General features: G+C 40.1%; 1 protein-coding gene across 1 annotated transcript in view; it reads right to left on the bottom strand.

Annotated features, from left to right (window-relative positions):
* Positions 1-1,561: 1,561 nt before the first annotated feature.
* The window catches only part of RAB38 (RAB38, member RAS oncogene family), a 69,587-nt gene continuing 44,983 nt past the window's right edge, over positions 1,562-26,165 (bottom strand). Inside the window, exon 3 of the mRNA XM_079930232.1 lies at positions 1,562-2,321. Coding sequence (XP_079786358.1) covers positions 2,169-2,321 — 153 coding nt within the window. The 3' untranslated portion in view covers positions 1,562-2,168. The remainder of the gene's footprint in view (positions 2,322-26,165) is intronic.

The following is a 26,165-nucleotide window of genomic DNA, read 5'->3' on the forward strand; positions in this document are numbered from 1 at the left end:
TCTTAAGAGCATCTACCCAAATATCTCCTCCAATGTTTCGGTGTCTGACTCTTTCCCTATAAAGATCCTGATTATAGTGGAGAAGACTTGCTAGCTCTGTGAATTCGGCCTCCTTTATAATTCCACTTTTCCTAAAATTAAATCTTAGGCCTGATTTTCAGCATGGTCTATCCTGTTGCTGAAGGAAGCGAAGGTCATTTTGATTGTTGCTTGGAGGTCTTTAAATTTTTACACCAGATCTTGAGTTGAGTGTTGGCTGACCCAAGTCTGTAATTCTTTTCCCTATGGAGTTTTATGGAAGTTAGCTCTGCAATCTCATGTCTTTCAAATACAAGAGCAATAGGATTTTACATCTGTCTGTATTCCATCCCAATCCACCTCATGAGAGTCTTAGTAATTATGGTGCTATAGCCTGCCAGGGATTAGCTCCCCTACATTATCCACCAGCAAGGGGGTCCCTGCTACCACCTGGTAGTGAATCACTCAGTTCAAACGCTGGTATTGAGGATCTGCTTCCTAAACCACCTCTGTCCCAACTAACTTAGGCGAGGTTTGGGTTCCCATAGAAGACCCTGAAACAGGATTTGAGTGAAAGTAGTTTATTTGGAAAGTGACCTAGGAAGCACCAGTAGAGGAGTGGGGAAGTGAGGAAAGAAGGAAATGAAGCCAGTAAAGGTTGCAGCAGGTGGGAAGGTTTCCCCTGTGGGAACCAAGGACCATTAGTACCACTGGGGCTGTCTAAGAGGCTGCATAGAGCATGCCTCAGAACTGGTCTTCCCAAGAGACAAAGAACCTAAGGTATTCACCCCCCAGTCCCTGCTATCATTGGTTTTGGGCTGCTCTGGAGACATTAACTCACTGGCCTGCCTGCCTCATGCGTCAAGAGCTCCAGAGGCCAGAGAATGCCCTTAGGGAAAGGGTCACAAAGACAAATAATAGGAAGCTGTGTGGTTGGTACTTATGGAAACAATGACTGCCAAGATAATAAGGAGAGGATACCCCAAAACATCTGTTCCAAAGCTCCTGTGAGTGCATTATGAATATTAATGAAAAATAGTGCCTTTAAACAGTAGTAGCTACCTGCAGCATACCTGCACCACAGCCATTGTGTAAAGCAAGATATCACCATGCATAGTTTAGTTGTTTCTCTGTATGTTGATTAGCTTGGCACCTTTCCTGACCAGAATATATGAGGATATATTCCTCTGCTTAACCAAAAATGTGTATATGTACTGCTTGCTTTCCTGACCTAAATGCCAATGTGAACTGTAGACATAGATGCTTTGAATTCATCTCCGTTTTAATAGTACCACTCCTTTAAGTGCATATTTTGCATCTTTTTGGAAATTAAATTTTAGAAATGGGTCTTGAGAACTATGGACACACAGTCAACAAAAAAGTTTAGAATACTAAGAAACTTAAAGCACTTGCAGAAATAAGGAAACAGCATCTTTTAATGTTTTATTTTCACTTGTGAAAATATATATAATATGTATGACACGCACAGAAGAGTCCCACAGCTTGAGTGGGACTAAAAGAGAAAGCTAAAAGAAAGGCACATACCAGGGGCAGTCTTTTCATAAAGTTTTCAGTTAAACCAACATTCAGGGCATGGCAAGGGACAGTAAAAGCAACAAAAGCACAGGAAGCCTGTGTACATGACTCTGAAGAGCTAAATCAGAGACAACTTTAGGTCTGTTGAGAATTGAGGTCATCTCTGGAGAAAATACTGTTTCTACTTAGTAGGCCTGTCAGACCAGCAGAGGATGTACTGAAATCTGAACAAAGACACCAGGGGCAAAGTGAAAACCGATGCTTAACTTGACAGCTAGCCTGTTCCTCTCCCCCTTCTCTTTCAGACCTGAGGCCTTGGCTGACTCAAAGAAGCAAATCACCGGGCCGACTCTGGCCCTGCACAATTATGGTCAGCTACAAGACAGAATTTTGTAACAGACTAAATATTTTAAAAGCTTGTAAACACTGTGCTGATGCTGAGAAAAACATAAAAAGAACATTTGCTATTTCTCTTAGAGGAAAGATACAGGCACAGATCTTTGGCTTTGCCCCAGATGTATCCCTATCCTGATATTTGCCCAAAACGGTAGGAACTGAGACACAATTCATGAGATGATTGGATCACTTCCATCATACGCCAGCATAGGAGCCTACTAGGATTTAGCACAGCTGGAGCAGCTGACAACCCTGGGAGATGTGAGATGGGGCTTCACGATGTCAGGCTGAATGGATTCCATCAGGTCACACTCGTTCGCAAGTATATGTTTCACCAGGCATCTGGAAGCTTCATCAATGTTGATATTTTCCTAAGGGGAGAAAACAGCTCTTATTATTCAATATTCTACAACGATGCTATGGCAGAGATTTATATGAGACAAAAGGGCAGTATTTAAATATCTCTTCCTACACCCTATCCATGCATCCTCTTTCTATTCCCTTCACTCTCATTTATTACCTCTAAGAACTTTACTCTTTAGTCCTTCACAAAAGTGAAGTATGTATTTGTTTTGTCACTTAGGAGCAATAGTGTTTGGTGGGCTCACTTAGTAGACTGAATTTAAGTTAGAGGGCAATTTTCTTATTTTGACATACTCTTATAGAATAATATTGTAGAAGACACAGTAAGTCTTCAATGTAAATTAGGTTCATAATTGCACTCTGCCACATACTACTTTTGTGAACTTGATATGAAACAGGAATAATAAGACACCTCTTGCAGCAGTCATTAGTGGTTTCACAAGTACTTCTGGCTTTCTGCCTTCCAGTCAAATGGTAGGAGTGCCCTGCTCTGACCTCTTTGAAGTTAGGCATGGACACGTGACTCTCATGGGACAATGAAATGGGAGGATAAATGATGTGTCTCATTTTCACTTTCGTGTAGAAGCAATAAGAGACAATGCTCAATTCACCATGTTCTTTTCTCCCTGCTTCTGCAAACATGGAAAGCACAGAGATGGAAATTCTCTTGGCCTAAGTCTATGAATGAGGTTCAAAAAGAACCAAGTATCCTATGATGATTCATGTAGGATGAATGAGAATTATGACTTTAAGCCACTGAGATTTGGGTTTTTTTTTTTACTGTGACATTACTTAGACAATCCAGGTGGACATAACTCTTCAAAGAAAAATATGAAATCAGAAATATGAATCTAGTTTCAAGAATGAACTAAGCTTCAACTTGGAGAAAATATGGAGCAAACCTTTGAATCTAAACTATATTGTTTCATTCTTGGGAATCCATTCCATGGCAATAAAAGCATTTGTGCCTCGGGAAAGATGTACAAGAATGTTTAGTGTAGAAATTTTCATAACCAATAAAGAAAGAAAACAGAAAAACTGGAAAAGCTGAGGATGCTCATGAACAGGAATGCAATACACACAATGTGGAATATTATGCAATCGCAGAACATGAATGAACCTTGAAAACATCATGCTAAGTGAAAGAAGCCAGTCACGAAGGACCACATATTGTACGATTCATTTACATGAAATGTCCAAAATAGGCAAATCGAAGGAGACAGAAAACAGATTGTTGGTGGTTGGCTAGGGCCGGGTGGGGAGAGGGGTTGTAGGGAATTGGAGTGATTGCTAGTGGATGCAGGGTGGGTGGCGTTTCCTATTGGAGTGATGAAAATGTTCTAAAATTGGTTGTGGTGATGCCCGCACAACTCTGGACATACTAAAAACCATTGGATTGTACACCTTAAAGGGGTGAATTGTACGGCATATGAATTACATCTCAATAGAGTTAGAGGAAAAGAATGAGATTACTGGGTCAAATATATATATATAGTTTATTCAGTAACTATAGATTAAGTTGCCTTTTCTCTGCTAGTCAGAAAACTGAGAACTACAGAATATTTACTACTAATATACTAAACAAAAAACCTTGATCTCTTGTAAAGTCAGATTTGACTGTCTTTATCACAATTTGTAGAACTTCTCTGATGTGTCTCCTTATATTCAATGGAAAGAGAGAAGGACATTTTTGTCAAATTGTTTTGCCCCAAGGCCTTGTTGCCCAATCTGAAGTATAACTACTTATACCTAATTTTTGTATGTATGTCAGCGTTGCTGATATATTTTGAGATCATTGCGTGAAATCATATTACATGGAAGATGTATTGCATGAAATCATATTACACGGAAAATGTAAGAGGTAGTGATGTTTTCCAAATGGTATCTATGGCTAATGCAATTAGGTGTAAATATTCATTAGCACATTTCCGATCATTCAAGCCCAACCCTGAGCTCACTTGCTATGAAAGCTTAAGGTAACTTTTCAAGTTCCAGAAATAACAAACCTCTCCCATTTACAGAGCCTTAATAAAAATTCCTCTGAGGGTTTCTAAATCTAAAACAAGGTGAAGCTCTGGTTGCTTTTTTGTTTGTTTGTGATGTTGCTGTTACTCGTTTTTATACCTGACCAGAATTCACGTCTCTGAGCTTCCCTTTCCTCATCTGTATGACGTTCTCGATGAGAATACTTATCTAATAAAAAATTGCTTTTCTTTATGGGATGCAGGGGTTATTGGTGCTTTCACAGTGCTGGGCACTTCATATACATAATCCTATTTAAACCCATTTAAAGCCCTATAAGACAAGGATTAGTTTTTTGTTCTTATTTATTCCGTTGTTATTGTTGGGGTAGAGGTGAGAGTGACCTTTCTCCCTTCAGCTGAAGTATCTGCCTTACGCCATGGAAACCAGTCCATAGAGAGTAGCCATACTTCTGCCCTCTTCCCATCGCCCATGCTCACCATGCCTTCTGTCACTCTTCTTCCTAGTATCAGGCCCAGGGATCACGTTGAAACTACCTGCTCCCAGGAAGTAATCTGACGTAGGCAGAGTCTGGATCTTTGGGACAGACCCAGGTCAATGCTTTGCTCTCAGGTCCAGCCACTTGTTTACGTGATCAGTTAGAAGCCTGGCCCATGGTCTTCCACTGCCTCTTATTCAAGGAAAGTGGGGAAGTGTAGCCTCACTTAGCCTCCCAGGCCTTGGCCTCTAGGGCCAGCACATCTCACTAAAGAAGCTCTAAATTTGGGTGGTCTGAAGGTGCTTTCCTAGCGTTTAATAAACATATACTTTGATTCTCTTTTGCCTATTGCTTGTGTGTTGGGAAACGAGCCCCAAATACCAAACACAGGATATCATCGTATCTGTTTACAGGTAAGAAAACTAAAGTTTAGAGAGATTAAGAGACCTCCCTCACAAAAGCATGCAGCAAATGGGTTTGAGGGCCAAAACTCACACCCAGGTGTTTCTGACATCAAAGCCTGGCTCTTACCAAGCTATATTCCTTTTCAAGACTTTTGAAAATCAAGTGCAATAACAAATAAAAGTTCTTACTACAGGGTTAGGCCCAGTGGATGCAAAATAAATCTTAGTCCCCTTCTCTTTCATAAAGCAAGTTTTAAGCATCAAAAAGGGCCTTCCTTCACATACAAGTTAGATTTGACAGTAGTATATTTAATACCTCCACTCAAATATTAACATCATAGTTAAATAGGGTTTTCTTTCATTAATGTACAAATTGGCAAAATCTACTAACGAAGAGGGTGAAGTGTGGACAAATGAATGAACATCCATCATCATTATGAGAAGGACAACTAAAACCTAAGCCCAATTAGTGGCAGCCTAGCAGAATCATTTTAGTAAAAGATAAGATGATGCTGGTGAAATTGTGACCTTTAACCCACTGAGTAAAGGCTGGTTGGTGTTAGGACTAAGGCAGGAGATTACGCAGGATGGTGTTCTGGACCAAGGAAGCCATCAGAACCAAGGAGCGGCTGTACCTGCTTTTAGATTTTATATAGGAACAGGGTAGCAGTCCATGATGACTGAGTCACAGTCATTCAATTAATATTATTTAGAGCCCCACTAAGTATGAGGCATACAAAGATAAAGAGGTTAAAATAAGCTCTGTCCTTGACTGAGCTTATACTAGCAAGGTAAACAGCAGAGGTATATGGTTGGAAAGGGCATCTGGAGCCGGGTTACTGTAGAGCCTTGAATGCTAAGTTGGCCAGATAGAGTCACTGAGGTTTTTTTGCAACTGAAGTGTCAATAAACACAATCCGATACTAGACAAAACTATATGGACCCTTAGCACTCTTTTTAATTACTTAATCTTTCAGTGAGCACTTAGGAAATACCTATCATGTGTACCGTGGTGCTGGTTGCCATGGCATGCCTATTTCAGATTGGAACCTTCGAGAGGAAGCCAGGAAGAGGAGCAAGTACTTATATTGATCACATGCTTTCTACAAAAGGGTACAATGTATAGTGTCTAGAGGACAGGTCTGAAGCCAAACTCTAATCTCAGCTCCCACTTTCTGCTTGTGTGACCTTGGGAAAACTGTTTCAACCACTCCACTCCACACCTTAGTTTCCTCCTCTGTAAAAAGGGAATCAAGAGATCTGCTTTACAGGCAATTTAAAGTTAATACATGTTAATACTTAGAACATGTGAGACACTTAGAACAGTGAAGGGGATAGGGCCTACATTCAATAAATGTTATCTACATATTCTCCTCACTTAATTATCAGGAGAACATGATAATGTGTGTATTCTATTCCTTCACTTTGCAGCTGAAGAAACTGAGATTGAGTAGGCATAAGTGGCTGGTCCCAAGACACACACTGGTAAGTGGTAGGGCCAGGTGTGAGTCCAGGGAGAACAGTAAACACTAATATTTGCTGTGATCTTTACTATATACTCACTACAAAAAGGCAAGATGTATAGTGTTTACAGCACATGCTTGGAGCCCCTTATCTCAAGTCCCCCTAAATATTTCCCCCAAATAAATAAAGGAACACAGCATGAGCAGGGTGTGTGTTTCCAGCATTAAAAGGGTAAGAAAGGGCTTCCCTGGTGGCGCAGTGGTTGAGAGTCCGCCTGCCGATGCAGGGGACACGGGGTTGTGCCCCGGTCCGGGAAGATCCCACATGCCGCGGAGCGGCTGGGCCCGTGAGCCGTGGTCGCTGAGCCTGCGCGTCCGGAGCCTGTGCTCCGCAACGGGAGAGGCCACAACAGTGAGAGGCCCGCGTACCGCAAAAAAAAAAAAAAAAAAGGGTAAGAAGTTGCAGTCAGGGCCTCAGGCAAGGCTACTTTGCATTGCTGGTCCTTCTGTCTTTCTGTACACCACTGCTGAAATCACAGCCAAGACTTCGGCTAGGAGAAGGAATAGCAATACAGAACTAACTTCCCTCTCCCCTTCTGTGCAAAGTGAGCATGAATAATCAAACCCTGCCTGAAAAAACCATAGGTTTGGACCTTTTGGGCAATTAGATTCCAATATAATTGATTGTGCTACGTGGCAGCCAAGCAGACAAGCCCACATTTTCTAGGTGACTGTTAAGAAGCAGAGCTGCTGGTACAAGTGCAAAATACTACCTGGGAATTTTTATTGATGTTTATTCTAGAGAGCTGTAATAACACCTCCAGGAGCATCTTTTGCTGTAAAGGTAAATTATACATCCTCTGGCTTTCAAGACACGCACACTTAGACTGAATCTGACTGTGATTTATTCACATATTTGCAATATGACAAGATGGTCTATTGTGCTGACTACTTTAGGTTGATGTGTGCTCATGTTTATGTCTCTGCTCAGAATCTTTTAATTTATATCAATAAGCATGCCTGAGAAATAAGCTTAAAATGCCTAACAAAGCCTTTTAGTAAAAACAAATGGTAGTAACTACCAGAGTATTATTGTGTCTACTCCCAGCTGGGCATATAGCAGGTGCTTTACTTATGAGACATTGTTCTCATCCAATCCTCACGAAAATCTATTTAAGAACTAATAGCCATATTTTAAAGGTAAGGAAACTTTAACCTTGAACAAGGTTGAGTAACTTAACCAGAGCGGAACAAGATCTCAGTCAATCTGTCATTCCAACCAAGAGCGCCCTAACTGCACTTTCTACTCTGCTCCCATTACATGGCCATACCTCCAAGGATTAAAACAGATATTAAGGGGCTTCCCTGGTGGCGCAGTGGTTGAGAATCTGCCTGCTAATGCAGGGGACACAGGTTCGAGCCCTGGTCTGGGAGGATCCCACATGCCGCGGAGCAACTAGGCCCGTGAGCCACAAGTACTGAGCCTGCGTGTCTGGAGCCTGTGCTCCGCAATAGGAGAGGCCACGATAGTGAGAGGCCCGCGCACCGCGATGAAGAGTGGCCCCCGCTTGCCACAACTAGAGAAAGCCCTCGCACAGAAACGAAGACCCAACACAGCAAAAATAAAACAAATAAATAATTTTTAAAAAAAAAACAGATATTAAAATAGTTTTATTTCTAAATCAGTAGTTCTCAGTCCTGGCTGCATATTCAAGTCACTTGGAGAGTTCAAAAAAATCTATTACCAGGACCCTCCTCCCAGACATTGGTCTGGGATGAGGCCCAGCATAAGCATTTTTTTAAAGATCTTCCACTTCTTTAAAATGTGCATCCAATAAAAAGAACGAAATAATGCCATTTGCAGCAACATGGATGGACCTAGAGATTGTCATACTGAGTGAAGCAAGTCAGACAGAGAAAGACAAATATCATATGATATCACCTATATGTGGAATCTAAAAAAATGATACAAATGAACTTATTTACAAAACAGGAATAGAGTCACAGATGTAGAAAACAATCTTACGGTTACCAGGGGGGAAAGGGGTGGGGAGGGATAAATTAGGAGATTGGGACTGACATATACACACTACTATATATAACATAGATAACTATTAAGGACCTACTGTATAGCACAGGGAGCTCTACTCAAGACTATGACCTATATGGAAAATGTCTAAAAAAGAGTGAGTATAGGTATATGTATAACTGATTCACCGTGCTGTAGAGCAGAAACTAACACAGCATTTTAAATCAACTATAATCCAATAAAAATTTTTTAAAATGTGCATCCAGATTTGAGACACACTCATATAATTAAGAAGGCCTTGAAAGATGCTCCTTTTTATTTCAATTGTGAACTCTCCGGAAATAACATTTAATACAGTGATTTTAAGCTGTGGTGACTCGGATCTTCCCAGAGAAGAAGGCATATAAAACTATCTGAGGTCTTGTGTACGTGTCAGTTTTTTAATTAGCTCTTCAGAACATCTGTCTGGTGGCAAATTATTTAATCTCTGACCCCCGGTGCCAGACAGCAAAAACATCCCAGCAGAAAACCTTCACATCTGCCTAGTTAGAAGCTGGCAGAGAATTCACCCTCCCGTAATCTTTCCAAATACAGCAACCTCCAACATAACACCAAGTGTACCAGAAGCTCTGAGGTTAGGACACTAAATTCCTCAGCCCTGTGAAATTTTAATTAGAGAAGGTGGCCCACTAGATAATAACACCAGTGTAAGAAGTCTCACACAGAACAGGTGTTCTGAAAATACTTTCTCTAAGAAGATTCAGCACTCGTTTACGGAGCACGTAAGTGCCAAGCCTTTTGCTAGCTCTCATTTACCGTAGTTCAAGTCTAATGTGGGGCAAGCACAGTGGACACCTTTAGTTTTGTCTGTACGGCACTCTTTTCCTCCCTTATCTCCCATATCACTCCTCCTTTCCTTTGGGTAACTGCTTCCTCCCATTGGCAATCATGAGCTTCTGCTGGGCCTCCTCCACACTGAGTCCTATATCTCAGACATCGTTCTCAGAAGCTGGCACTTCATTTACTCTTCAAAATAAAGCCAAGGTGGGAGGTACTGCCCTTATTTGACAGAACAGGAAAGTGAGGTTCAGAGAAGCTAATGACAGACTCAAGGTCTCAGCGAGAGTAAGGGGCGAAATCGGGCTCCCAATCCAATCCTCAAAGGTTCTATATTTTCTCTTCTTCTTCTCCTTGCTGATGTCTTAAAGTCTCTGGCCAACAGTTGGTAAGTGCCCAAGCGAAGGTCTACCTAAATCCAGAGCCCGTGGTTTTGCACTTTGTCACACTTCTTCATGAAAGGAAGACAGACGTGGAGAGTGTGATTCAGACAAACCAGGTCCTAATCATGTCCTATTATCTGAAAGCTACCAGACTTCAGTCTATCTAATGGGCACTGGGAAGGACAGATGGAGCCATGTTGTCTCTGATTTCGACGCAGGATAGAGTCCCATTGTCAGCATGGAGATATGGGAAGGAAGAGGAGAGTTCACAAAATCAACTCCAAGGACTGTGTCCCTCTGACAATGCCTCCCCCATCCCCACCATCGCCCTAGCTCAGTCCCTGTCCTTTACACACTAGATGTCAAAGTCCATCTCACACCCCCTTTTCCCCCTCTTCTCTACAGTCCCAGGGCCACCTACATTAAAACTCTCTTCCCTTATCTCCTTCTCACCACTCTAGCAGCATCTGGAACCCCACTTCAGCCGTAGAGCATCTCCAGACTTAGAGAGAACCACCCAATATTAAAGAGGGAGGGAAATTAGACATCACTAATCCAACCTGCTATTTTTTTTTTTTTTTTTTTGCGGTATGCGGGCCTCTCACTGTTGTGGCCTCTCCCGCTGCGGAGCACAGGCTCCGGACGCGCAGGCTCAGCAGCCATGGCTCACGGGCCCAGCCGCTCCGCGGCATGTGGGATCTTCCCGGACCGGGGCACAAACCCGTGTCCCCTGCATCGGCAGGCGGACTCCCAACCACTGTGCCACCAGGGAAGCCCTAACCTGCTATATTTGATGCATCAGGAAATTAAGGCAACAGAGAAGGAAAGTGACTTGCCTAGCATCACATAGGCTACCTCTTAGTTCTTGCTGCTTGCACAACGCTTTGCTTCTAGAAACATTCTCTCTTCTGAGTAGCCATCTCTCAGCACTCTGAAATGTATCTGAAATGTATCTGCAATGTATCTGAAATGCTCCCTGGCACTTTCTACCCACCTGGCACTTACCATTGACTCATAACTGCCTGTTGTCATTCTGTTTGTGTTCCCGGTTCCCAGTACAGAGCCTAGTGTAATAAGAGAACTCTAAACAACGTTACCAAAATTAGCTGATACCTGTTGATAACTTTTTATAGGCCAGGTACCTTTTAAGTGCTTTAACTGTATTAACTAAGTCAATCCTCATGAAAACTCAGGTGAAGAAACTGAGGTATAGAGAGGTTAAAATTTTTTCCCAGGGCTACACAGCCAGCAAGTCAAACTTTTGGCACCTGATTCTCTAGCCCATGCTCAGCCACTACTATGACCCCAGAAAGTTCCAGAGCTCTTAAATGACAAAGCAAGACTCAAGCCCAGAGCCCCTGGTCTTATCCTACTGTGTCATACTCCTCTCTATAAATGTTTGCTGAAGGAATGAAGACTGAAGTCTCATCTCAAAAAGAGAGTAAAGAATAAACATAAGTGTAAAAACTATCATTTAGCCTGCTTTAATAAACCCTATTAATAAAGACAAAAGCCTTCAGTCAAAATACTTTCTCATTCATCAGTTTGAGACGATAAATGGCCCACTAGACACAAAATGTTAATAGTAATAATTGCTGACATTTATTGTACACTTACCATGGAACCTTCACTCAGGTTCTATGCATGTACACTTCATATATAAATAATCTCATTAACCTTAGTACACCATGGGAGGTGGGCATACTATTAACCTGTTTTACAGCTTAGAAAACTGAAACACATATAGGATAAGCTACTTAGCCACAGTAATGGCTGGACTTAATCCAAAGTCATATTTATGGAATGCTAACTACGAGAAGAAAGTACGCTTTACAATTCATTTTTACTGTGATTAAATGTTTTCATTCTGACACCTCTATGTGCCAAATCCAAGAACTGAGACTAGAACATTGCTGTCCCAGGAAGTGACGCAAAGAGAATAAGCTTTGGAGTCAAGCTTTGAAACTTGGTTGCCACTTACTGCAGGACCAAGGGCAAGACCAAATCCTGAGACTTCCCTGCTTAATCTGTAAAATGAGGTTAATGACAACTACACTTCACAGGGTACGTGTTGGAATTAAATGTTACACACAGATGAAGCACCTAGACATTACATATACATCCTCAGATGAATACATGCTCCCTTCTTTTGTCTGCTTCTCTTCACCTTCTCTCTTTAAGTCATTCTTCAGTGATCACCTCTCATAAGAAGTTGCCTCTAACTCCCCCAGACTGCGTCAAGAACCACTCTATTCGGGAATCTATCACTGGTCAATATGTAACAGCTCCTTTGTCTGTATCTTCACAGCACAGGGGGCTACTAGGGGCCTTATTGCTGTGGCCTAGTGTCTAGGGCAGTGCCTGCAGGAAGTAGGCACCTGGAATATACTGGGTAAATGAACGAACAAATGAATAAATGAATGGATGGATGGATGAACCAATCAATGAGGTCCTCAGAAGTGTAACAAGTTCAGGTTTCAACCTAAAAATAATTTCAGATGTGGGTGATTTCTGTAGGGAGTGAAAAGGAAAACATATTCACAACAGAATTTACTTAACAAGTCAAACTGCCTGTTCTTATCTTGTTTTCCAGCTATGATTTGACACCATTCTTTTTTTTTTTTTTTTTTTTTCGGTACACGGGCCTCTCACTGCTGTGGCCTCTCCCGTTGCGGAGCACAGGCTCCGGACGCGCAGGCTCAGCGGCCACGGCTCACAGGCCCAGCTGCTCCACGGCATGTGGGATCTTCGCGGACCGGGGCACGAACCCGTGTCCCCTGCATCGGCAGGCGGACTCCCAACCACTGCGCCACCAGGGAAGCCCTGACACCATTCTTTTTAGGTAAAACGAAGGAAGACTGACTGAACCAGTTTATAAAAATTGAGCTGAACTGCTAAAGGCTTTGCAATTGAGTGGACCTACGTTGGAGTACTGATTTCACTCTTTTAAAAATAATTCTTCATATCTTCTTGCTTCAAAAATGATTTCAGGTCCTGGGAATATGGCAGAAGAGTAAGACGTGGAGATCACCTTCCTCCCCACAGATACACCAGAAATACATCTACACGTGGAACAACTCCTACAGAACACCTACTGAACGCTGGCAGAAGACCTCAGACCTCCCAAAAGGAGAGGGGATTAAGAGCGCTGCTTAAAGGAGCTCCAGAGACGGGCGTGAGCCGCGGCTAACAGAGCGGACCCCAGAGACGGGCATGAGACGCTAAGGCTGCTGCTGCCGCCACCAAGAAGCCTGTGTGCGAGCACAGGTCACTCTCCACACCCCTGTTCCGGGGAGCCTGTGCAGCCGGCCACTGCCAGGGTCCCAGGATCCAGCAACAACTACCCTGGGAGAACGCATGGCGCGTCTCAGGCTGGTGCAACGTCCCGACGGCCTCTGCCGCCGCAGGCTCACCCCGCATCGTGCCCCTGCCCCCACCCCCCGGCCTGAGTGAGCCAGAGCCCCGGAGTCAGTGGCTCCTTTAACCCTGTCCTGTCTGAGTGAAAACCAGACGCCCTCCAGCGACCTACATGCAGAGGCGGGGCCAAATCCAAAGCTGAGCCCTGGGAGCTGTGAGAACAAAGAAGAGAAAGGGAAATCTCTCCCAGCAGCCTCAGAAGCAGCGGATTAAAGCTCCACAATCAACTTGATGTACCTGCATCTGTGGAATAAATGAATAGACAACGAATCATCCCAAATTGAGGAGATGGACTTTGAGACCAAGATTTATTATTTTTTCCCCTTTTACTCTTTTTGTGAGTGAGCGTGTATGGGTATGCTTCTGTGTAAGATATTGTCTGTATAGCTTTGCTTTCACCATTTGTCCTAGAGTTCTATCTGTCCATTTTTTTGTTTTGTTTTGTTTTTACTTTTTAAAAAATTTTTTTTCTTATTTTTTATTTTAATAACTTTATTTTATTTTACTTTATTTTATTTTACCCTCTTTCTTTTTTTCTGTCTTTCTACTTTTTCTCCCTTTTATTCTGAGCTGTGTGGATGAAAGGCTCTTGGTGCTCCAGCCAGGAGTCAGTGCTGCGCCTCTGAGGTGGGAGAGCCAACTTCAGGACACTGGTCCACAAGAGACCTCCCAGCACCACACAATATCAAACAGCAAAAATCTCCCAGAGATCTCCATCTCAACACCAGCACCCAGCTTCACTCAACAACCAGCAAGCTACACTGCTGGACACCCTATGCCAAACAACTAGCAAGACAGGAACACAACCCCACCCATTAGCAGAAAGGCTGCCTAAAATCATAATAAGGCCACAAACACACCAAAACATACCACCAGACGTGGACCTGCCCACCAGAAAGACAAGATACAGCCTCATCCATCAAAACACAGGCACTAGTCCTCTCCACCATGAAGCCTACATAACCCACTGAACCAACTTTAGCCACTGGGGACAGACACCAAAAACAACGGGAACTATGAACCTGCAGCCTGCAAAAAGGAGACCCTAAACACAGTAAGATAAGCAAAATGAGAAGACAGAAAAACACACAGCAGATGAAGGAGCAAGATAAAAACCCACCAGACATAACAAAGGAGGAGGACATAGGCAGTCTACCTGAAAAAGAATTCAGAATAATCATAGTAAAGATGATCCAAAATCTTGGAAATAGAATAGAGAAAATGCAAGAAACATTTAACAAGGACCTAGAAGAACTAAAGAGGAAACAAGCAACCATGAACAACACAATAATGAAATTAAAAATACTCTAGAAGGGATCAATAGCAGAATAACTGAGGCAGAAGAATGGATAAGTGACCTGGAAGATAAAATAGTGGAAATAACTACTGCAGAGCAGAGTAAAGAATGAAAAGAACTGAGGACAGTCTCAGAGACCTCTGGGACAACATTAAATGCACCAACATTCGAATTATAGGGGTTCCAGAAAAAGAAGAGAAAAACAAAAGGACTGAGAAAATATTTGAAGAGATTATAGTTGAAAATTTCCCTAATATCGGAAAGGAAATAGTTAATCAAGTCCAGGAAGCACAGAGAGTCCCATACAGGATAAATCCAAGGAGAAACACGCCATGACACATATTAATCAAACTGTGAAAAATTAAATACAAAGAAAACATATTAAAAGCAGCAAGGGAAAAACAACAAATAACACACAAGAGAATCCCCATAAGGTTAACAGCTGATCTTTCAGCAGAAACTCTGCAAGCCAGAAGGGACTGGCAGGACATATTTAAAGTGATGAAGGAGAAAAACCTACAACCAAGATTGCTCTACCCAGCATGGATCTCATTCAGATTTGATGGAGAAATTAAAACTTTTACAGACAAGCAAAAGCTGAGAGAGTTCAGCACCAACAAACCAGCTTTACAACAAATGCTAAAGGAACTTCTCTAGGCAAGAAACACAAGAGAAGGAAAAGACCTACAATAACAAACCCAAAACAATTAAGAAAATGGGAATAGAACCATATATATCAATAATTACCTTAAATGTAAATGGATTAAATGCTCCCACCAAAAGACACAGACTGCCTGAATGGATACAAAAACAAGACCCATATACATGCTGTCTACAAGAGACACACTTCAGACCTAGAGACACATACAGACTGAAAATAAGGGGATGGAAAAAGATATTCCATGCAAATGGAAACCAAAAGAAAGCTGGAGCAGCAATTCTCATATCAGACAAAATAGACTTTAAAATAAAGACTATTAGAAGAGACAAAGAAGGACACTACATAATGATCAAGGGATCGATGCAAGAAGAAGATATAACAATTGTAAATATTTATGTACCCAACATAGGAGCACCTCAATACATAAGGCAAATACTAACAGCCATAAAAGGGGAAATCGACAGTAACACATTCATAGTAGGGGACTTTAACACCCCACTTTCACCAATGGACAGATCATCCAAAATGAAAATAAATAAGGAAACACAAGCTTTAAATGATACATTAAAGAAGATGGACTTAATTGATATTTATAGGACATACCATTGAAAAACAAGAGAATACACATTTTTCTCAAGTGCTCATGGAACATTCTCCAGGATAGATCATATCTTGGGTCACAAATCAAGCCTTGGTAAATTTAAGGAAATTGAAATTGTATCATGAATCTTTTCCAACCACAATGCTATGAGACTAGATATCAATTACAGGAAAAGAACTGTAAAAACTACAAACACATGGAGGTTAAACAATACACTACTTAATAACAAAGTGATCACTGAAGAAATCAAAGAGGAAATCAACAAATACCTAGAAACAAATGACAATGGAGACACGACGACCCAAAACCTATGGGATGCAGCAAAAGCAGTTCTAAGAGGGAAGTTTATAGCAATACAATCCTACCTTAAGAAACAGGAAACATCTCAAATAAACAACCTAACCTTGCACCTAAAGCAATTAGAGAAAGAAGACCTAAAAAACCCCAAAGTTAGCAGAAGGAAAGAAATCATAAAGATCAGATCAGAAATAAATGAAAAAGAAATGAAGGAAACGATAGCAAAGATCAATAAAACTAAAAGCTGGTTCTTTGAGAAGATAAACGAAATTGATAAACCATTAGCCAGACTCATCAAGAAAAAAAGGGAGAAGACTCAAATCAATAGAATTAGAAATAAAAAAGGAGAAGTAACAACTGACACTGAAGAAATACAAAATATCATGAGAGATTACTAAACTCTATGCCAATAAAATGGACAACCTGGAAGAAATGGACAAATTCTTAGAAAAGCACAATCTGCCAAGACTGAATCAGGAAGAAATAGAAAATATGAACAGACAAATCACAAGCACTGAAATTGAAACTGTGATTAAAAATCTTCCGTCAAACAAAAGCCCAGGACCACATGGTGTCATAGGTGAATTCTATCAAACATTTAGAGAAGAGCTAACACCTATCCTTGTCAAACTCTTCCAAAATATAGCAGAGGGAGGAACACTCCCAAACACATTCTACAAGGCCACCATCACCCTGATACCAAATCCAGACAAGGATGTCACAAAGGAAGAAAACTACAGGCCAATATCACTGATGAACATAGATGCAAAAATCCTCAACCAAATACTAGCAAACAGAATCCAACAGCACATTAAAAGGATCATACACCATGATCAAATGGGGTTTATACCAGGAATGCAAGGATTCTTCAATATACGCAAATCAATCAACATGATACACCATATTAAGAAATTGAAGGAGAAAAACCATATGATCATCTCAATAGATGCAGAGAAACCTTTCGACAAAATTCAACTCCCATTTATGATAAAAACTCTGCAGAAAGTAGGCATAGAGGGAACTTTCCTCAACATAATATTGGCCATATATGACAAACCCACAGCTAACATCGTCCTCAATGGTGAAAAACTGAAAGCATTTCCACTAAGATCAGGAACAAGACAAGGTTGCCCACTCTCACCACTCTTATTCAACATAGTTTTGGAAGTTTTAGTCACAGCAATCAGAGAAGAAAAGGAAATAAAAGGAATCCAAATCAGAAAAGAAGAAGTAAAGCTGTCACTGTTTGAAGATGACATGATACTATACATAGAGAATCCTAAAGATGCTACCAGAAAACTATTAGAGCTAATCAATGAATTTGGTAAAGTATCAGGATACAAAATTAATGCACAGAAATCTCTGGTATTCCTGTACACTAATGTTGAAAACTCTGAAAGTGAAATCAAGAAAACAGTCCCATTTACCATTTCAACAAAAAGAATAAAATATCTAGAAATAAACCTACTCAAGGAGACAAAAGACCTGTATGCAGAAAATTATAAGACACTGATGAAAGAAATTAAAGATGATACAAATAGATGGAGAGATATACCATGTTCTTGGATTGGAAGAATCAACATTGTGAAAATAACTCTACTACCAAAAGCAATCTACAGATTCAATGCAATCCCTATCAAACTACCACTGGCATTTTTCACAGAACTAGAACAAAAAATTTCACAATTTGTATGGAAACACAAAAGACCCCGAATAGCCAAAGCAATCTTGAGAACGAAAAAAGGAAATGGAGGAATCAGGCTCCCTGACTTCAGACTATACTACAAAGCTACAGTAATCAAGACAGTATGGTACTGGCAGAAAAACAGAAATATTGATCAATGGAACAGGATAGAAAACCCAGAGATAAACCCACGCATATATGGTTTACCTTATCTTTGATAAAGGAGGCAGGAATGTACAGTGGAGAAGGGATAGCCTCTTCAATAAACGGTGCTGGGAAAACTGGACAGGTACATGTAAAAGTATGAGATTAGATCACTCCCTAACACCATACACAAAAATAAGCTCAAAATGGATTAAAGACCTAAATGTAAGGCCAGAAACTATCAAACTGTTAGAGGAAAACATAGGCAGAACACTCTATGACATAAGTCACAGCAAGATGCTTTTTAACCCACCTACTAGAGAAATGGAAATAAAAACAAAAGTAACCAAATGGGACCTAATGAAACTTCAAAGCTTTTGCACAGCAAAGGAAACCATGAACAAGACCAAAAGACAACCCTCAGAATGGGAGAAAATATTTGCAAATGAAGCAACTGACAAAGGATTAATCTCTAAAATTTACAAGCAGCTCATGCAGCTCAATAACAAAAAGCAGACAACCCAATCCAAAAATGGGCAGAAGACCTAAATAGACATTTCTCCAAAGAAGATATACAGATTACCAACAAACACATGAAAGAATGCTCAACATCATTAATCATTAGAGAAATGCAAATCAAAACTAGAATGAGATATCATCTCACACCAGTCAGAATGGCCATCATCAAAAAATCTAGAAACAATAAACGCTGGAGAGGGTGTGGAGAAAAGGAACACTCTTGCACTGTTGGTCAGAATGTGAATTGGTACAGCCACTATGGAGAACAGTATGGAGGTTCCTTAAAAAACTACAAACATAACTACCGTATGACCCAGCAATCCCACTACTGGGCATATACCCTGAGAAAACCATAATTCAAAAAGAGTCTTGTACCAAAATGTTCATTGCAGCACTATTTACAATAGCCAGGAGATGGAAACAACCTAAGTGTCCATCATCGGATGAATGGATAAAGAAGATGTGGCACATATATACAATGGAATATTACTCAGCCATAAAAAGAAACGAAATTGAATTATTTGTAGTGAGGTGGATGGACCTAGTGTCTGTCATACAGAGTGAAGTAAGTCAGAAAGAGAAAGACAAATACCGTATGCTAACACATATATATGGAATCTAAGAAAAAAAAATGTCATGAAGAACCTAGGTGTAAGACAGGAATAGAGACACATACCTACTAGAGAATTGAGTTGAGGATATGGGGAGGGGGAAGGGTAAGCTGTGACAAAGTGAGAGAGTGGCATGGACATATATACACTACCAAACGTAAAATAGATAGCTAGTGGGAAGCAGCCGCATAGCACAGAGAGATCAGCTCGGTGCTTTGTGACCACCTGGATGGGTGGGATAGGGAGGGTGGGAGGGATGGAGAAGCAAGAGGGAGGAGATATGGGAACATATGTATAACTGATTCACTTTGTTATAAAGCAGAAACTAAGATACCATTGTAAAGCAATTATACTCCAATAAAGTTGTAAAAAATGAAAAAAAAAAAGATTTCAGGTGACCTGTGCTTTTTAATAACTAGATGAACTTAGACAAATGCTTAATTTTTCTGCGCCTCACCTACAATTTAGAGAGAATAACACCCACTTGACAGAATTACCAAGATTAAAAATATCTTATTTTGGGCAAAAGTAGAAGCTGAGTAACATTATGTATTTTTATGACTATATTATACATAATTATTTTAATATCATCCTTTCCTCTTAAGGACTTTATGAAACTGAATGAAAGGTCAATTCTAGCTTAACGACTTCATTAGTTTTTTCTTTATATATGATCCTTTTGCCCAGCCCTCAACTAACTTTTTAGTAGAGAGTTTGAAATCATTGCTTTTCCAGATAGTACTGTTGACCTAAAAGTTGAGAATTATGTTGTATTTGTGGACAAAACTTAAGCCTGGGACACAGCCTCTTGGATAGCTCCGAGGAACTGTTCTGAAGAGGTAAAGGTGGAGCCTGGATACACAGGAATTTTTGCAACAAAGATCAAGTAGTCAGACATCAAAAGATTACTGTTAGTTCAAGAAAACCAGACATCTCAAGTTAAGGAATTTAGCGTTTTTCTATGTTGGGAAGATGCAAGGGTCTGGACTCACTGAAATCATTGCTTTGATATGCACCTCAGCTGTCTGGGGCCAGTATCCTGTGCTTTCTCATCCTGAGACTCCTCAGGGTGGACAGTCTGGGGCGGCTGCAGTGTCTGACTGCTAGATGGGGGGTGTCCTTTTTCTATCCTGAAGTCCCTCAGGGCTCACTGTCCGGGCAGCTGTAATGTGATGGTTTGAGGGCTGCAACATTCTTTGTTTACTGATGTGGTAGGCAACATTCTGCCACCGTTGTTAGAATAATGTTATCTTGGGTGAAAACATAAAGAAACAAGAACTATGAGTAAAAGTGAATGTGTTGATAAAACTAAACAAATTCATCTTTTAATCACCTTTTTGTATTTAGAATGTCATGATGCTAGCTAACTACCAGAACTCTGGCCCCAACCCTAGAATCTATGTCTACTCCTCCCTACTAACCGCTGTTGTCTAACTCCTAAATTCCTCAGTCACATATCAAGTCATTCTTAGCCTGAGCAACCTCCCTGAAGCAGTAGTTAGCATGTGCTAAATAATTTTCTTCTTCCTGATGTGGAATAACACTTCTTCCTGATGCAATAACTTTTCTTCATTCTACAAACTTGTAATAGGAAAAAAAAGAGGAGATACATCAATCTGAAGTTCCTATCGTGTAATATTGAAATATGTAATTAAATGAAATAATTCATTATTCAGCAAATAATCATTGAGCACTTTCCCTGGACCAGGCACTATTCATCAAAGTCTTTACACTCTGAGTTTTCATACACTGTGGAGTCAGCCATGCTGTGATTATCTTATTAGCCCAGGCCTTTTCCACCTCTGCTTCAAGATGATGATGGTGATATCCTCCTTTCTCACAATCACTCTGACATTTCACCCTCAGTCAGGCCCTGTGTAATCTCTTCTCTGATCACACGCCACCATTTTCTTCCCATGGCAATTGTCCTCCATATTCCTGCCAAACTGTCTCCTGACTACTCTCATTAAAGTGTAGTGATGGCCATACCTCATCCCCACTCCCAGCTCAGAAAACTTTGCTGCCTCACCTTGCCTACTCAGAATCAATGCAGACCACTACACTGAGGGCCAACAAGCACGGCCACAACTTAACTCTCTTCCCTCATCTCCATTGGCTGTCCTTACTTGGCTAGGTTCCAGCCGAACTAAGCCTCAGGCCATCCCCTCAATGTGCCTTGCTTGGGTTATTCTTACTCCATCTCTATCTCAGGTCTTCTGCCCATCCAGAGCAAACACATCTCACTTGGAGGTATACAGCTGCTGACATCTACCTGATTCACTGGGATTTCATTTGAATCCTGCTTTGAATTTTTGGATGAAACTCAGGTACATTCCCAAGTTTTAGAATCTGTTAGTCAATTTGAAATTTTACTGTTTGTATATTTCTTTATGGAAAGTGCAATAGAAAGACTCAGAACTATCCTACCTCTGCCAGTCCTAACTGGGTAACCTCAGGGAAGTCACCATAACCTCTCCCTGAGCCTCAGTTTCTTTACCTATAATCTGTGATAAAAATAATGCCAACTTCACAAGGTTGTTGTGAATGTGTATAAAACGAGATGAGATATTTAAAAGCACTCAGCAATAGTGTAGGCATACAATAGGCCCTGAAGAGAAAATACAACACTCAGGAAATAAAACAACATTGCATATTATTAGAGTTTTATATGGGAATGTTTGGAGGGACAAACATACGGTATCTCAAAGCAGGTTCCGAAGTTTCATAAGGTAGTATAGGAAAAAAAGAAAAGCATCTCTGGTTAAATAATTTTAGAAATGTTCAGTTAAAAATAATTCAAAATGTTTCTTTATCACAATTAAAAATAATTCAAAATGTTTCTTGAATTAAAAATAATTCAAGATGTTTCTTTATCAAAATGTTTCTTCATCTCAGAATCCTAGACAGTCACAGAATGCGGTACGTGATGGAACTTCTTGCATTAAATGGAGAGGAACTTTAGCATCATGGGGGTTGGATGTGAGGGAAACCAAAGCAACAGGGCAGAACTGGGAGCAGAAGAGAAAGACCTGCAACAGTAACACGTGAGTCAAGAAAAGGCAGGTTCAGGTTGGGTGGGGAGGCTTGGCGAGAAGCAAGTTGTTCCCCTTTCCCCCTCCCATCTCCAAGCAGAGAATGAGTGTGCAGTGTTTCGTAAACTTATCTGATCACAGAACACTGATCTCACGCTCTGTCTCACAGGGCTGGTTGGCACTTTTATGCACTTGGAATATTACCAGCAGTCGATACAGGGCCTGTTGGCATGAACGTGCTCAACAAGTAACTTATGAATGAACTGGCTGGTAAAAGGGAAAGAAAAATGGACTAATACCAATTAAAAATCACAAAACACACATTGTAAGCTGCTCTATTATAGGGAAATCTATTATAGGGAAGTTCCCTTAAACTCAGGACAGCTTTAGACAGAGAATTAAGGGACCTGAGTCCTAGCCTTGATGTTGCTACAAATTAGCTCAGTCATTATAAACAGATCAAGTCTTCTCTCTGACTCAGTTTCATCAGGAGCAGAAGGATAGAATTTATACTCTGCCTTTTTCCAAACAGGACTGAAGGTGACCCTTGAGACTACCTCCAGCTCTTGACTAATATAGTTAAACTCGTGAGAGTCCTGAGAATAATACTCTTTTAATGAGAAAGGTTTCTCACATTGAAAGTTTAAGTATGAGGCATTTATTTAACCAGTCATTTACTAGAACGAGTACGCTCCATCTACATGATTAGCCATAAGCTTTTGGTTGCAAAAATCAGAAACTCATTGCATTGCCTAGGTCCTCTGAAGGGTAGCTCCCAGAAGTAACAGAATTGCTAAAAGATTAAGGCCACACCAAGAACCTAGGAAATGAAATTAGACTCTGAAACACCATCAGGTCAGCTTCATTTTCTCTATCTGCCCAGCAGCTTTTTGCATATAAAAAGGGAGATAGCTGCCAGCAGCCTCTGGGCTTACATCCTCACACCTTTGCCACCCAAGAGAAAAGGCCTCCTACCCTCAAACTCAGTTGGAGGAATCCTGGGGAAGAACGCTAATAAGTTTGGCTTCAGTCACGTGTTCATGCTTGAGACTAAAGCAACTCTGAGTCCCGGAGAGAAGCGGTACTAGAAGGGACCCCATTTAGGTCATGTAGACACTATTGGTCAATTTCTGTGATTTCAGAGACAGAATACATAGGAGATGAAAACTTACATTCGGACAACCTTTAGGAAGTGCTGAAGGGGAATGGTGGGAGTAAGAGAAGAAAACTGGCCAGGGAGTAATCACTGCAAAAATCAGGAAACCCTCAGGGGTATTTACTATTATCGTTTTATGGACGTTTGCAACCAACTACAACAATGCAGATATATGCATTAACATTTTAGACAGATACAAGCAATGATTTATAAAAGGAATAGAAAAATATTTTTCCACAAAGTTGTGCATTATCAAACAGATATATATATCTAGTGGCGTCTGATAACTTCAACACATACAGAATAAGTGGACAATTGAGGCTCTTATATTGGACATACAAACAGAGAAATGCAAAGTTGAACCATATATGACCTGACAAGAAGTAGCTCTTCAGAAAGGCATAAAGTAGTTGCTTAATAATTTTTTTCTGGAAAAAAAAGGGAACAAAAGAGGCTTCTTGGAGCTTAAAACTTAACCTCAGTTCTGATTTTCTATTTTTTTCATAGAATTCTACTGAATTAAATAGATTCAAAAGGACAATAACTTTTCCAGATAAAGGATGTTTCTGGTTCAAATGTAAACTTTAAAAATATTGACTTTGTTCCTGAGAACTACTTAAGATGTATTACATGCTTTCTTGCATCATAAAATATTATTCCGAAGACAATTTAGCTCTTTTTGCTGACCTGGGTACCTTTTACTTTTTTTTTTCCTCCTCCCGCTGGCATTATGTATATGTAGCTATAGGTCTGTAGCTAATAAGCCAATTCTATGGGTTGACACTTTAAGGATAAATATGGCTTAAAAGAGATAGGATGGAATTCTGTTTAATATATACACATTTCTGGTTAGAAAAGAAACAGACAAAATGCTAAAAAGTGAAATCAATTGGTGGTTTGATTACAGATCATTTTAATCTTCTATTTTATAATTCTGGTTAAAGTTCTTCATAAGGAGTATGTATTTTTTAATATTCACATTCAAAGGTGCAGAACAAAGAAAATGAGAGTGATTAATTTTGAACCATGAATAGTGTAGGAAGTCCTAATATCTTTATTTTACCCATACAACAGGAAGGAAAGAGAACATCTATAAATATTTCATGAACTGTAAAATAGAAATATATAAAAAGGAATGGAAAATTATGTAGGTTTTCCTCACAGATGAAAAACTATCCATAAGATTGAATCTAGAAAAAAACGACAGGAAGCTCAAAAACAGAAATTCTAACTATACAATCATGAGTAACCCAATGAAAAAGAAACAGGAAAGAGATCTTAAGAAAACAGTTTGACTACAGGAATATCTCAGGTAAGATCAGGTTTAAAAATAACAGGTCTAAAAGCTAGAAGGAGAAGGGAAGTGAACTCAGAACAGATTCAAGGGTGGTCTGAACTCACCCAAATTGGGTCAGGAAGCTCAAACCAAGTCTAAGGACATGCCTGCAGAAGGTGCTAAAGGCAGAAGAAGACGGTATTGGGGTTTATTCAGAGCAAAGTATTATCACAAAGGGAAAGACGAATGCTTGAAGGATGTGGTGTGAGGCAAACAGATGACCTAGAGAAGGCAGAGCTAACACAGCAAACTAACTTCGTTTTCTCCTGTAAGAAAGATTTCAGATTGAATGATCAGAACACTGCCTTTCGCATCTTAGGTTTAGTATAATGCCCCCATAATGTCCTGTGGACAAGGTGGCTATATGTTGACCCCAAAGTAAAATGGGTAAATTTAATTGTCTCAAATGGTGCCTGAGGACTACTAATTATTTAATTACATTAAACAAGAATAGTTTCTAAGGTAGTGGCACATAGCTCAAACCTCTGACCTCATGAAGAATTAACCTCATTTTTTTATCAGAAGTTTGGAGGAAGTCAAAAAAGGCATACTTAGCAAATTTTTCTTTGATTTAAAGATAAGAAACAGACTGACACGGTGATGAAATTGGGATTTTAGAGTGTTTTCATACAAACACTTCTATTCATTGTTGGCAAGTATAAGTTAGCTCATCGTTTTGGAAAGAAGATATGAAGTTATGTAATAAGAACCATAAAAATGTCCATTCCCTTTGATCCAGTAATTCTACTAAGAATAAAGCCTAATAAAATAATCTTAAATGTATAAACTATTTTATGTAAAAAGTATGCATCATGACATTATTTATAATAGTGAAAGTTTAAAGCTACCCAAAGATAGGGTTAATTACTGGGGATTAATTATAAGAGTTATTATGGTGTATTCTTAAGATGGAACATTATTCAGTTATTAAATTATATTTACAAAGAGCTTACCATGAAAAAGTTCTCATGATAAATTTAAAAGTTGCATATAATATGATGCAGTTAAAAAATATGATAATGTTAACAGTGATTAATCCTGTGTGGGAGCTTTTTTGTGATTTTTTTCATTAACTTCCATTTCTCCTAAACTAGACAAGATTTGTTTTCTCCATTTGCATTTCCATTCCTGCCCTGGCTATTCTATTTACATAATATGCAACATTTCCTCTTCTTTTCTGACGGAATCCTGATTGTAGGTAACCAAAATTTGATTTTCCTGTCTTCCTTGTGCTAAGGGTAGTTGTGGCTAATGAAATATAAGCGGAAGTCACCTGGGTGGGGCTTCTAGTCAAATTTATTTTCTGAACTTCAAAAAAGAGGGGGAGTGCAGACACAGTTGTTACGTGCCTTGTGCTCTCAGTCTTTCCAGAAAACTTATTACTGCCTAGAAACCATTACTGCAGGCAGAAGTCTAAGCTATCCCCGAGATTTCTACCTCCTGGGGTACATGACCACTGAGTGTAGATGGGACCTGTAAACATGATGGAATCATCACTCCCTTGATTACGTTACCTTCTA

The sequence above is a fragment of the Stenella coeruleoalba genome (assembly GCF_951394435.1).
Source record: "Stenella coeruleoalba genome assembly, chromosome: 8".
Classification (NCBI taxonomy): domain Eukaryota; kingdom Metazoa; phylum Chordata; class Mammalia; order Artiodactyla; family Delphinidae; genus Stenella; species Stenella coeruleoalba.